This window comes from Diceros bicornis, chromosome 7 (assembly GCF_020826845.1).
Source record: "Diceros bicornis minor isolate mBicDic1 chromosome 7, mDicBic1.mat.cur, whole genome shotgun sequence".
Taxonomy (NCBI): domain Eukaryota; kingdom Metazoa; phylum Chordata; class Mammalia; order Perissodactyla; family Rhinocerotidae; genus Diceros; species Diceros bicornis.
In genome coordinates, this window is record NC_080746.1 from 56,943,047 (window position 1) to 56,956,973 (window position 13,927).

A 13,927-nucleotide genomic window follows, 5' to 3' on the forward strand; every position below is an offset into this window, starting at 1 on the left:
TTTAGTTGCACCATTTGTTATTCACCCTTGCTGTCTTTTTATCTTTCTTAAAATTAGCTTTATAGTGCCAGTCACTAAAAAGCATCCTGCTGGTGCAGTATAATTTGTACTTAGATGATGTTAAAAGTGTGTTGTGTTGCACAGACAGAGAGAACTGTTTAGTGGTTGCCAGGGGCAAGGGGGTTGGGGGTGGGCACAAGGGGTGAAGGGAGGCATTTATATGGTGACTGACAAACAATAATGTACAACTAAAATTTCACAATATGGAGCCGGCCCCGTGGCGTAGCGGTTAAGTGCGCGCGCTCCGCTGCTGGCGGCCAGGGTTCGGATCCCAGGCGCGCACCAAGGCAGCGCTTGTCAGGCCATGCTGTGGTGGCGTCCCATATAAAGTGGAGGAAGATGGGCACAGATGTTAGCCCAGGGCCTGTCTTCCTCAGCAAAAAGAGGAGGATTGGCACAGAAGTTAGCTCAGAGCTGATCATCCTCACAATAAAAAATAAAAAAATAAAATTTCACAATGTTATAAACTGTGAAGACATCAATAAAAAAAAATTTATCCAAGATCTCTTTACACATACACACACACAAAAAGTGAGTTGTGTTGTAGTTTGAAAAACATTTAATATTGTCTGGAGTCTTGCTCATTATAGTATGTCCTAATGCAACAAAGAGCTGCTTTTTTTTTCTTTAATTGGCCCCCAGGTTGTTTCTTTCTTTTTTGTTTTTTTTAAACAAAGAGCTTTTTAGCACTGTATTTTTATCTTGAGGCAATCCACATTTCATTTTATAAATCTAAGGACAAACTTTATAGGCTTTATGATGACTATTAATAGTTACAAGCAGTCACTATGAATATTGTAATGGTCATTTTATGTGTTAGTTTATCAAACATAAATCTTGTTTAATTTTATATTTTGTTACTTACACTTTTGGGATAATGGAAAGCGATTTAACTCTTCCTGTGAAAAGACTTCTTGGTATTTATTTATTTATTTATTGTGAGGAAGATCGGCCCTGAGCTAACATCTGCCAGTCCTCCTCTTTTTGCTGAGGAAGACTGGCCCTGAGCTAGCATACAAGCCCATGTTCCTCCACTTTATATGGGATGCCTCCACAGCATGGCCTGACAAGTGGTGCGTCGGTGCGCGCCCGGGATCCGAACCGGTGAACCCCGGGCCGCCGCAAGGCGCGCACTTAACCGCTTGCGCCACCGGGCCGGCCCCAAGACAGCTTGGTATTTAGAATAGAAAGAGTATAAAACAATAAGCATCCAGTATTGAGAGATGACATGATGAGGTATTAAGAATTCCTATGGGGCCGGCCCCATGGCTTAGCGGTTAGGTGAACGCACTCCGCTGCTAGCAGCCCTGGTTCGTATCCCCAGCGCGAACCGACACACTGCTTCTCCGGCCGTGCTGAGGCCGTGTCCCACATACAGCAACTAGAAGGATGTTCAGCTATGACATACAACTATCTGCTGGACCTTTGGGGGAAAAAAATAAATAAATAAAATTAGAAAAAAAAAAAGAATTCCTATGGATATCTATAAATTATGTATGTCAATTGAACCTTGCAAATAAGCATAGTTATGTTTAATTTAACCTTGTTTTATAAGGTCTTAACTCAGACTATAAAGATTCACTTTTTTTAACCCATTTAGAATTTATTAAAAGTGCTACAAGCAGCCCTTGATGTTAACATGGTCCCATTTGCATTTTGTTTGTTTTTATTTTTTCCTTTATTTTATTTATTTATTTACTTTGTGAGGAAGATCAGCCCTGAGCTAACATCCGTTGCCAATCCTCCTCTTTTTGCTGAGGAAGACTGGCCCTGGGCTAACATCTGTGCCCATCTTCCTCTACCTCATATGGGACACCGCCACAGCATGGCTTGACAAGCAATGTGTTGTTCACACCCAGGATCCGAACCTGAGAACTCCAGGCTGCCTAAACAGAGTATGCTAACAGAGTATGCAAACTTAACCGCCATGCCACTGGCCTGGCCCCTGCTTTATTTTTTTATAGCAGCTTTATAGAAATATAATTCACATACCAGAGAATTCATCCATTTAAAGAGTACAATTTAATGGTTTTTAGTATAGTCACAGAGTTGTGCAACCATCACCACGATCAATTTTAGAACATTTTCACCACCCCCCCTTACCCTTTAGCTGTCATGCCCCAATCCCCCAGTCCTCCCCAGCCCTACTTTTAGTCTCCATAGATTTGTCTATTCTGGACTTCATAGAAATGGACACATACAATATGTGGTGTTTTGTGATTGGCTTCTTTCACTTAGCATGACATTTTCAAGGTTCATTCATGTTGTAACATGTATCAGTACTTCATTCCTTTTTATTGCAGAATAACATTCCATGGTTTGGCTATATTTCATTTTATTTATTCATTCAACAATTGATGGACATTTTGGATTATTTCCATTTTTGGCAAACATCCTATTTTTAATAATTTTATTTTTTCCCCCAAAGCCCCAGTAGATAGTTGTATACCATAGCTGCACATCCTTCTAGTTGCTGTATGTGGGACGTGGCCTCAGCATGGCCGGAGAAGCGGTGCGTCAGTGCGCGCCTGGGATCCAAACCCGGGCTGCCAGCACTTAACCGCTAAGCCACGGGGCCAGCCCAAACATCCTATTTTTAAACAATGTTTATTTGCAGACTTTGTCACTCAGTTTGGGTTTTTCTTTTCATAGAATCTTTAAGGAAAAATATAATTTTTCTATTTTGGTAGCAATGATTGCTGCATGCTATCACCTTGATTTAAGAATTTTTCCTTAGTTGCTATGCCAACTAATATAAAATTGAATATGATGTTTGCAAACCAAGGATGGTGATTTCAGACTAGAATTACACATTTGAAGCATTAAGACTATGTCTGGTGATCTCTGCTTCCCTTTTAAGTGTCCACACATCATCCTTCTACAGTCCCTTGAATTTTGCTAGGGATGAGCAAATATCTCACTAGTATATAGTCTTTGAAATCCAGATTCTTTTCTGTTTTGGCAATCAGGGTGACACTTTCATTTCCAGGCCTTTGGTTCCATCCTGTTCTTTGTGTCTCCTCAAAGATCACTGACAAGTTCAGCAGTCTCACCACAGACTTGCTGAGCGTCCTGACAATCAGTTCATCACAGCCAGCAACGGAAGCTCACGTGCAAAAGCTAGACCAGCAGTGGATGGCAGACTCCACGGTGCCAGAAATAATTTTCTGGCTTGACTTCTCAGTTTCCATTTTGTTACTGCTTCTGCCAGAACCACGTGCTCAGTGAGTTTTTCTTTCCTGCTATAATCATCTAGTCCCATCTAGCTGTAGTCTCTGCAACTGACAATTCCTTCTGCTTGTGGACAATATAGAAAACAGAGGCATGGAGCCTGACTGACCAGGGTTTAAGTCACAGCTCACCACTGCCTAGCTGTGTGACATTAGGCAGGTGATTAAACTCTTTGGGACTCTGTTTTCTCATCGGTAAAATAGAGGTTAATACCTCCGAGGGTTATGTGAAATATCCACCCTGAACCTGACACATAGTAATTGTACTCAACAAACTTTCCTCTCCCCCATCCTCCCATTACATGTTTCAAGGTACTGTCAACCACAGCCCAAATAGCACATAATGAGCCTCTACTATATATTGGCCCTTGGAAGGTTGTGATACTAAAAATATAGGAAATAGCTTCCTGCTCTCAAGGAGCCTGCAATGTAGTCAGGGAGCCGGCATCCACTGCCTCAACCAATCCTTACAGCAGTCCTGGCAATACCAGCTCAAGACAAGGTTGACATGAGGGAAGCCATGTTGTAGAGAAGAAACCCTACTGTAACTTGGAATGACCTCTGACTAACTAACCCAGCTGGATATGCACCCTCCAGGATATCTAACTGCTCTGTAGATTTTAGGACCGCTGCTTGTGCATGTACCTCCCAGCTGTGATGACCTCCAAACAGAGAATCTATGCTAATGGCCATCATCAATGAAAACCAAAAGATCTGGTGTGGCAGACTCCCAGTCTGTAACACCAGAATGTCAACATTCCTAACCCCCTCCCCTATAACCCACCAGCCTACATAACTGCTGTAAGATTTTGTGCCCCCTTAAGATGGTTCTTTCAGACATTAGTCCGCCATCTTCCCTCTTGCTGGCAAGCTGTAATAAAGAGTCCTTTCTTCTCTACCACCTTGCCTCAAGACATTGTCATGTCTTGCTGCAAGCAGAAGACCCCCTTTGGGCGGTAACACTGGGAGGCCGACAAGTAGGAAAACGGGAAGAAAAGGACAGAGGGTCCAAGGGCGAACAGAGACCCATCTCCTTCTACTCCCCAAATGCACGTGCTTGTCCTGACCACAGGACCCAATGTCGGGTTGTTTTCGTGTCCGTCACCCCTACAAGACCATTGGCTCCCTGAAGGGGACCCAGTTCGGGTTCACCTCCTGCGGCTGGGCACGCAGCAGGCCTGGGCGCTGTTGGGCCTTCTCACTCGCTGGACGCCGGCTTGCTCGCTCGTCTGTAAGTGGGGGCGGGAGCATCACGGTCGGTGCCCCCGCCCTGCCCGGAAGTCCCCCGGCTTCCCCAGGAGAAGGCGGGAAGCCCAGCCCCGCCCAAGGGCCGTTGGCGGTTGCCCGCCACCCGCCGCTGCAGTCTGGATTGGCTCCTTCCTCTGGCAATGAGGCAGCTTTAGCCAATCGCCAGCGAGGCCGGTCTGGAGGCCCCGCCCCGTGGGAGCCCGCCCTCGTTCTGGAGGCCGGCGGGTGGTTTGCTGAGTCTGGGGTCGCAGACTCGGCTCATGAAAGAAGGGAGTGCACTTACACCCGAGGCCCTGGGCCGATGTTAGAAAGAGCGCTTGCGGGGCGGGGACCAGGGACCGGGGACAGAGGCTTGTGTGACCCTGGGCAGCCTCTTCTTTCCGAGTGTCAGTCTTGCCATTTTCAATGAGGTTGGAAGACCAGGGGGAGTATGTGAGGCGGAGCGAGGGAGTAACCCTAGTGGGGAACAAAGGGGTAGGCGCGGGGATCCGCCCGCACGGAATGGGAGTGGAGGGAGGCGCGCAGAGAACCCTAGGCGTGACGGTCCCTGCGGAAAGGCGGCGGTTGGAGTGTCGCCTCCCTCCTCGGAGCCGGTGGGCCCCGCAAGCCCCGCCCCCGCCCCGCAGGCCCCGCCCCCGAGACCTAACTCGCGCCGAGCGCTGGCGGAGCCCACTGCAAGCCTGGTCCGCCGCGCTTTCGGGTTGAGTCTGTCTGTGCTTCCCTCGATCCGCCCTCCGCCCGCCGACGGACAGCTGCTCGCCCTCGTGTTCTCCCTGCTGCTCGGTGAGCCCGGCCCCGGCCTGACCTAGCCCCGCGCCCGCTACATCTGCTCCACGCCCGCTACCCCGGCCCGCGCGCCTCCCTCTCTTTAATTCCCCTCCTCTCCTCCCAGCCTATTTTGTATTTTTCCTCTCTGTACTCTGTTCTTTTTCTTTCTTTATCTCTCTTCTTTCACCTTTTTTCTGTCTCCCTTTTGTTCTTTACTTCTCGCGTTCAACTGGCTGTAATTTAAGCCTTCCCCCTTCCATTTCCTCCTCTCGGCCCGGGGGCCCAGCCCCGCCTTGGGTGGGGGCCCTATGCACGTGTACGATGACCAGAATGACCTCTCCCTCCCCAGGCAGCTCCAGGCTATTCTTGCGGCTGTTTGTGCTGGGAAGAGGCTTTGAGCTGCTCTGTCCGCCTCTGCAGGCTGCGCTCCCAGCCCCTCTAACCTCCGCACAGCCCGGGTTTGTGTCCTAGACTCTCAGCGAGTCTCTGACCTATCGTGACCCCCTCACAACACTCTCACGCATCAGAGTCTGCTGACTGTGTTGGGGGAGGCTTCTCCAGAGTCCTGAGTGCACTAAAGCAGAAGTCTGGAAGAAAGCCAGTGGGTGATACTAAGAGAGTAGATGGGAGAGGGAGGACTCCTGGCTTCATTTCCCCGCTCCAGTGTGGGCATTTAATTAGTCCCTGGCTGCCCTGGGTGAAATGGACCCTGTTCCCTCCCCCTACTCCCTCCAGGCAAGGACTGAGTGGGCTTATGTATCTTGGGCAGGTGGCCCTTTCCTTGCTGGTGTGTGGTCCTTTAAGGCAAATTTCCTTTTCTAAACTTATCCTTTGCTCTCACCCACAGGACACATAGTATGACCATTAGGTGTTTCGTCTCCCAGCCATTTTCTATGGAAAACCAAGGAGATCGGGCCATGATAGCCACTGGCAGCTTTGAAGAAAGGGATGCCTTTAGAGAAGCTTGATCTTGGAGAACTCTGTGTGAGACCTTACAAAGCCGGGTAAGAATCCAGTTGAAGGGAGGGGTCTCCTGCTGCCTCCTAGCCCTGTGGTCTAGGGGTGGGGGTCAGTAGGACATTAGCAAAAATAACGAGCACCACCACCCCAGTTAAGTCGCTCTTCGGAATTCACAAAGCACCTTCATACATCCCTGGCCTCATTCTGGCCATCAAGCTGACCCTGAGAAGCCAAGGATCGTGGTCCCCATTTTACAGAGGAGGAAATTGAAGCCCAGATGGGACAGTGATTGGCCCTGGATCACCCTGGGGGTCAGCAGCAGAGCTGGGGCAGGAACCTATTCTAACTATATGTTATTGACTCCCAACTTTGACTATCCCTGAGACTGAGATTAGTAATCAGGTGTACTTTTTTAACACTGAAACTGCTTAGTTGCTGGGACTGTAAAATATGATTAACTCTTTCTAGGCCTGAGTTTTACTAACTCTTCTAAGTAGGGTTTTTAGCACAGGCAACTGTTGCCCTCATACCCACATCTCTGAAGGACCTGGGCAAACCCAAAGCAACATTCACAATGGCAACTGAGCCTCCATGCACTCGTCTTTGAGGTGGGTGAGGGTTTGGTCTTATTCTCTGGCCTTCACAACACTCTGCAACCCAGCTCGAGGTCAGGACATAATAGACTCATGTCGTCATGTCTCTGATGCCCAGAGAGGGGAACCCATTTGCCTGAACCCTCTCAGAACTGTCATATTGGCATGAGAGAACTTGGGTGTTGGACTTCCTCCTGAAAGCCTTGCCTGTGCCTGGGGCTAAGAATGCAGAAGAGAAATGTTCTGGGCACCAGTGCAAAGCAAATAGCATAAGCTTTGGAGCCTATAGATATGGCTCTTACTAAGTTCCCTCATCTGTAACATGGAAGTAAGAGCAGCCACCTTACAGGGCTGCTCTGAGGAGTAAGTGAGCTAATAGAGTGCCCCAGGCAGTGGGATAGTGGCAAGGTATGGAACACCTTGGGGATGGATGTGTCAGAGCAGGGAAGCTGGGGAGTCTGGAGCACCTTCATCAACCCATTCTGCCACCTGAATGCCAATCTTCACTGAGCCTCATGTGGGCCAGGCTCCAGGGAAACAGAATAAGGCCAGGCCCCACCCTGTAGGAGCTCTCGATGCAACTGAGTGGTGAGTAGCCTCTGGATTTCCCTGTTTGCCCCAGCCACCTGGGTGAGAAGCCCAGGAGGTAGAAGCTGGGTGAGCTGTTTGTTTCCATGTGTCTCTGTGTTCACAGCTGTCTCACACCACATCCTCCCTCTGCCAGCTAGCTGTTTCCTCCTGGCCCCAACAACAGGGGCAGCCAAGCAGGCTGGGCTCAGAGCAGCTGCTCTTAGGAAGTCAGAGAAGTGAGCTCAGGGGAGAGACAAGCAGGTCACCCTCCCCCACTGGGGTGCTGGGCTCACTTCCTCCTGAGGCAGCAGAGGAGGGTGTTGTTCTAACTCTGAGCACAAAATGGAGCTTTTGGTTTCCTCTGTCACTCTTCATAGCTCTGACCTGCACCTCCCCATCCCTGCCTTTTTTATGGTAAAGATGTAGATCCCCTATGTTGGAGGAGAAGAAACTGGCTGGAGAGGAAGACAGTTTTCCCTGCATCACACAGAGGCCAGGGCGAGAGAGTCCAGTGCCTGTGCTCTTACTCTTAGCCCAGAGAATTGCCCAGTATCCTTCAAGGCTCAGCTAAATGTTACCTTTTCTGATTACCCACTCTTCCTTACCTCTCTCCTGATGGAGTTAGTTTTTCCCTCCTCTGCATTTATGTCCTGTAAGCCTGGAATGCAGCTTGAATCACTTGCCTACCCCCTGTGCCAGACAATAAGCCCCCTCTAGGGTGGATATTGTCTCCAGTGTCTCAGTGAACCAGCGCCCAGTCTGTTGCTGTGCAGGGGGCTGGGGAAGAGAATTACACTGATGGGCTGGGAGGGGACTGAATTGGTCTTTTCTTTCCTTTTCTTCTAGACTTAGATAATTCCAGACCCATAGCGATCTCTCCTGCTTAAGAAATCCAGGGCATAAGCTTGTGGTTTTGTGCCTGTCAGGGCTTGGTCTGGTTGAAACTTTTCCCCCACTTCCGCCTGTCCTCCAGACAGATCTGCAGAAGCAGGAATGTGGTTATCATCAGTGAAATCTCCACCCAGCAGAAAGGGGGTTGGGCCAGTGCCTGTTTTTGAGGCAGCACTAGGATCCAGACTCAGCCTGAGCAAAAGGGAGGGACCTCTACACAAAATATTGACTCCTCGGGCAGGAATTGCTTCTCCAGCCCCTATTTGGGTACCTCCAGGGAGCTCACTCCTATTCTTCTTCATGGGGCTTCTCTGGTCCTTGCTTAGGTAGGTGGTGCTGTCAGGGAAGTGGGGGGAGCAGGTGAGCAGGAAGGGCCCTGGGGATCCTGCTCCTGATGGGGCTTCTCTCTCCTTGGCTTAGATTCCGGCAGAGTTCCTCTGTCTCGTCTTGTTGCTGATTGAAGGTGCCCCCTTCAATTTTTCTCCATCTCCTGGGAGGTAGCAGGAAATCGGCATCATGGTTGGGTTCAAGGCCACAGATGTGCCCCCTACTGCCACTGTGAAGTTCCTGGGGGCTGGCACAGCTGCCTGCATTGCAGATCTCATCACCTTTCCCCTGGATACTGCCAAAGTCCGGCTGCAGGTGAGGGGAGGAAGCCTGGGGTCCTAATGGTGTCTAGTCTGCTCCCTCCCCAAGACACAGACTTGTTCTCAAGGGCCAGTGGGGTGTTTGGGACTGTAAACTTTGGAGCATAGGGATGGCAGGAGATGGGGAGGGCAACCTGCCTATCCCTATAACTATCATGTCTTGGCCTTGCAGATCCAAGGAGAAGGGCAGGGGTTAGTGCGGGCTGCAGCCAATGCCCAGTACCGCGGTGTGCTGGGCACCATCGTGACCATGGTGCGCACCGAGGGCCCCCGCAGCCTCTACAACGGGCTGGTCGCCGGCCTGCAGCGCCAGATGAGCTTTGCCTCCGTCCGCATCGGCCTCTATGACTCCGTCAAGCAGTTCTACACCAAGGGCTCTGAGCGTGAGTGTGGAGCTGGCCCATAGGCCCCTTGGCCTTTTCTTCTCGGTGATTGATCCTAGTTCACTTTGCTGCAAAGTGAACTTGGGAACTCCTTTGGCTCCCAAGGTCCCTAGGAGGATCAGAGGAACTGAGAACTAGAAGGGGCCCTGATTCTCCTAATGATTTCTGAGCAGGGCATCATCCCATGAAGTCCTTACAACCACCTTGAAAGTTAGTCCTCATGTTAGAGATGAAGACACTGAGGCTTGCAGGGATGGGGACTTGGCCAAGGGCCCATAATGGGGAGCCAGAAACACACCCAGGACTTTTGCCTCCGAGGCCAGCACTCTTCTATTTCATCTCCTCAGTATGCCATGCCCACCCTCCGTTTTACACATGTGGATATGGAGAACCCCGATCAAAAGGTCAGCTTTTTCTGAGATCACATGGCAGGGAGAAGTAGATCTGGGATGAGAACCCAAGTCTTATGAGTCCTGGTCCTTGGGAAAGCCACTTCTCTCTGACCCTTGGTTTTTACATTTGTCACATGGAAATGATTCTGACTTCTCATGGCTGTCAAGCAGGTTAAATGAAGTGAATGAAAATGCTTTATGAAAGAAAGCACTAAGTCTCATTTTGTTCTACTCCTTGCTGTGTCCCAGTGCCTAGCAAGTAGTAGACACAGTGATACTTTGATGCTAGGAGTTCTTAGAGCAAGAGCTGGTCTGGATCCTGTTCCCAAAAGGCAAGAGATTACAGTAACATGGTGGTTCTGGTGAGGGGAGGCACGCCCAGCTGGCTGCTGACCCCTGTGGTTCTCCCACAGATGCCAGTATCGGGAGCCGCCTCCTGGCAGGCAGCACCACAGGTGCCCTCGCTGTGGCTGTCGCCCAGCCCACGGACGTGGTAAAGGTCCGGTTCCAGGCTCAAGCCCGGGCTGGAGGTGGCCGGAGATATCAAAGCACTGTTGATGCCTACAAGACCATTGCCCGAGAGGAAGGGTTCCGAGGACTCTGGAAAGGTGGGTACCAGGGGTTTCTTCCTCCCCATCTTCCTCCTTCCCCATGCCCTGGTCTCACATAGACACCCTTTCCTCCTGTAGGGACCTCTCCCAATGTTGCGCGTAATGCCATTGTCAACTGTGCTGAGCTGGTGACCTACGACCTCATCAAGGATGCCCTCCTGAAGGCCAACCTCATGACGGGTGAGTTAGGGTAGATGGTGCTGGGTCTCGCCCTTCCCCCAACCTGGGATCGGGTGTGAGAGTCTGGTTGCCTGAGGACCACATCTTTTCATCCTGTTTCCCCTTTGCTTGTGGAGTGAGTTTCTCTCTCTCCTTTGCCATATTAAAGCCAACTGGGGTGAAGCTCCCATTTTGCACATTGAGGCCCTGAGGCTAGATTGGCAAAATGACTCCTAGGTCCTCAGGAGGGCTCCCAGCTGGAGTCTCTGTCTCTCTAAAACCATGAGACCCCCTAGCTACCTAAATAATCTCTTCCCTATGGAATGATGGGGTGAGGAGTCCTGACTGCCTTGCCTGCTCCTCCTCCTTGGCAGATGACCTCCCTTGCCACTTCACTTCCGCATTTGGGGCAGGCTTCTGCACCACCATCATCGCCTCCCCTGTCGACGTGGTCAAGACGAGATATATGAACTCTGCCCTGGGCCAGTACAGCAGCGCTGGCCACTGTGCCCTTACCATGCTCCAGAAGGAGGGTCCCCGAGCCTTCTACAAAGGGTGAGCCTCTGATCCACTCCCCAATTCCAGGCCTCCTATCACACAGTGGGAGAGAACCACCTGGAACTGAGTAGCAACCAAGTGTCAAACTATTTGATCCTGGTCCTGGTATTTCACCAGCATTCTCTCATGTTCTTAACTCCTTCCTCCCAGAGTTATTATCATCTCTACTTTATGGATGTTAAAATGGAGACTCACAGGGGTCTCTTGCTCATAGTCATACAGCTCTGGGGCTCCATTACCTGGACCCTCCCAGCCTCCTTTGGGACAGTGCAGCTGGGTTGGATTGGATGCCAGGGCCCAGCAGGATGAGTGGAAGGTGCCTGCTGTGACCTGTGTTTTCTCCCTTCTAGGTTCATGCCCTCCTTTCTCCGTTTGGGTTCCTGGAACGTGGTGATGTTCGTCACCTATGAGCAGCTGAAACGGGCCCTCATGGCTGCCTGCACCTCCCGGGAGGCTCCCTTTTGAGCCTTCCTGCTGCTGACCTGACCAGCTCTGGCTTTGCTTTGGCTCCAGCCAGGCCCTGCTTCCCTTCTCCTCCTCCCCTCTTTCCCTTCTCCTCCTCCCCTCCTTCCCTTCTCTCTCTCCCCACCCCTTCCTTCCACTCCCTCTTCCATCACCTCCCTTCCCTCTCCCCACATTCTCACACCTATTCCCTAACTCATCTCCCATTGCCTCTCAGTCCTGGTGGAGTTGACCCCACCTGACGCTGTGGGAGGCCTGGCACCAGCCAGGATCCCAAGCCCTCAGTCCCTCGAAGAGTTCAGCCCGACTCTTCATCCTTCCCCCGAGCCCAGCCCCACCAGCACGTGACCCATAAAGCAACCTCAACCTTGGTGTCTCCTCCCTCTCTTGTAGCTGTTACCAGAGGTCTTGGTCTGATGGGCCCTCTTGACAGCTGGTGGGCCGGGGAGGAGCCACCTGACTTCAAAAGGGGGTGTGACCCACCTTCCACCACCAGCGTCCAACCTGGGTCCCGTGGAAGTCAGCTAGCCCATTTTGCTCTCCAGACCAGGCCTAGGGCTGAGGTGGCAAGTGAAGGAGCAGCCCAGAGTCACAGCAGTGGCCTCCCCTCCCCTCCCCTGCCAGGCCACTTGAGCTTTCACTCAGCCAGTGCCTGGTACTCCAGCGCCTGCCTGTCCAACTCCCCCGGCTGGCCCAGCCCGTTTATCTGCAAAATGAAAGTCTGCCCTGTGTCTCCTGTGCTTCTTGGAAGATTTAGAGGAACTTGAGAATCTCAGATGCCGCAGGCTTATTTTATTCCATTTTACAAGTGGGAAATCCACCTCCCCAAAGTCCCAGACCTAGTGAGGGCAAGTCAGGCTGCTTCCCGTCCTCCACAGGCACACCCTCGGGAGGTGGACTGGGCACACCCTCACTGGGTGGAGCAGGCTGCAGGGCAAACATCCGGCCTTGACCTGAGGACACTTCCATTTGGAGTCTCACCCTCTCCCAGGCCTAGAGATCCCAAGGTGGTGGTGACAACCCAGGGCTTAGGCTGCACAGGGGTGTCTGCCTCCCTGTCCCTCCTCCTACGACCTGTCCTCAGAGGCAGGACAGCAGGTTGGCAGAGCTACTTCTGTTTCGATGGTCAGGGGACTCAGGTCCAGTCCTGAGGCATCTCATGCAGTTCTGGGCCCTTAGAACTAAGTCATCCAGGCCCATTTTATAGATGTCTGAAGAGTTGAGGGCTGAGACAGGTCATGCAGGCAAGGACACAGGAAGTCAGCAGCTGAACTGGGACTACGACTCAGCCTCCTCCCTCTGCCTATGGACTCTTACCCCAGGACCAGTGCTGGGGTCCTTCAGCAATCCTCTTGGGCAGCTGTGGAGCCAGGCCCAGAGAACACGACCTCCCACTTCCCACAGCTGAAAGCAGCTGACCCTGCTGCTCCTTCCCCACTGGTCAGAGCTGGAGGCTGGGCCCTTCAGTGCTTGAGCAAGGGGGCCAGGAGAAAGAAGGAGGCCCCAGGATTCCTCACCTTACTTTCCACCTCACAAATTGAGCTGAGGCCTCATAGTCCCCAAGAGGGACAGGGTTGGGTGCCATGAGTTGAGCCTGGGTGATGGTGGCAGGCAGCCCAGCCAGACTCCTCTGCTGGGCTACAGGGAGTCAGCATAAATGGAGGACCCGGTCAATGCACCGTAATTCTCACGTTAATCCTGTTAATTCTCAGGTTAACTGTTTTGTGCCAGAAAAAACGTGTAGTTTGTTGCCCTGGGCACGTCTATCAGCAGGTTCATTCACCAGCCTTGTGTCCCAGATGCTGGAATGAACACAAGGCCACCAGACTTCATCATGGTTCTGGGCATGATCCTGGGGCAATGGGGAGCTGGGAAAGGTGGTAGGAACCACTGGGCAGTGTATTGGTACGCCTCAGTGACTCAGTAACTGGCCCTCAGTCCTCAATGCCTATAACATGGGCATATGATAAGCCCTGTTTTGCCTGACTCACAAGGCAGCACTGTAGATCACCAAGGTAATAGAACTCACATACAGGTGTCTTATCAGGCCAGAGACCAGGCTTCAGAGCCTCACCATGAGGCAGAGGTTAGGAGCAGGCCTGCTGGCCTGGAGGAGACAGGGCAGCTACCACCACCCCTCTCTACCAGGGTCCTGCCTCAGAGGGCAGAGTCGGCTTCACTCATCTGGTTTCTACAAGGCCTGCAAGATAGGAGTTGTCTTTGCTGTCAGAAACAGGCTCTGGGAGGTGAAGCAATTAGCCCGAGGGCACACAGCTGGTAAGTAGCACACCTGAGATGTATCTAACTCCAGAGCCCACGTTAGTGACGGTGGAGATGCTTCCCAGAACCCAGAATCCAGATTCTACATCTCAAGTGTGCAGCTGCTGCTTTCTCC

General features: G+C 51.5%; 1 protein-coding gene across 1 annotated transcript; it reads left to right on the forward strand.

Moving 5' to 3' along the window:
- The first annotated feature begins 4,826 nt into the window (after positions 1-4,826).
- Positions 4,827-11,903, forward strand: LOC131408652 (dicarboxylate carrier SLC25A8). The gene is made up of 8 exons (XM_058545627.1): positions 4,827-5,321; positions 6,154-6,310; positions 8,741-8,962; positions 9,140-9,350; positions 10,156-10,350; positions 10,432-10,533; positions 10,887-11,067; positions 11,421-11,903. The coding sequence occupies exons 3-8, from the start codon at positions 8,837-8,839 to the stop codon at positions 11,533-11,535; spliced, it is 930 nt and encodes a 309-aa protein (XP_058401610.1). The 5' UTR covers positions 4,827-5,321; positions 6,154-6,310; positions 8,741-8,836; the 3' UTR covers positions 11,536-11,903.
- The last annotated feature ends 2,024 nt before the right edge of the window (positions 11,904-13,927 follow it).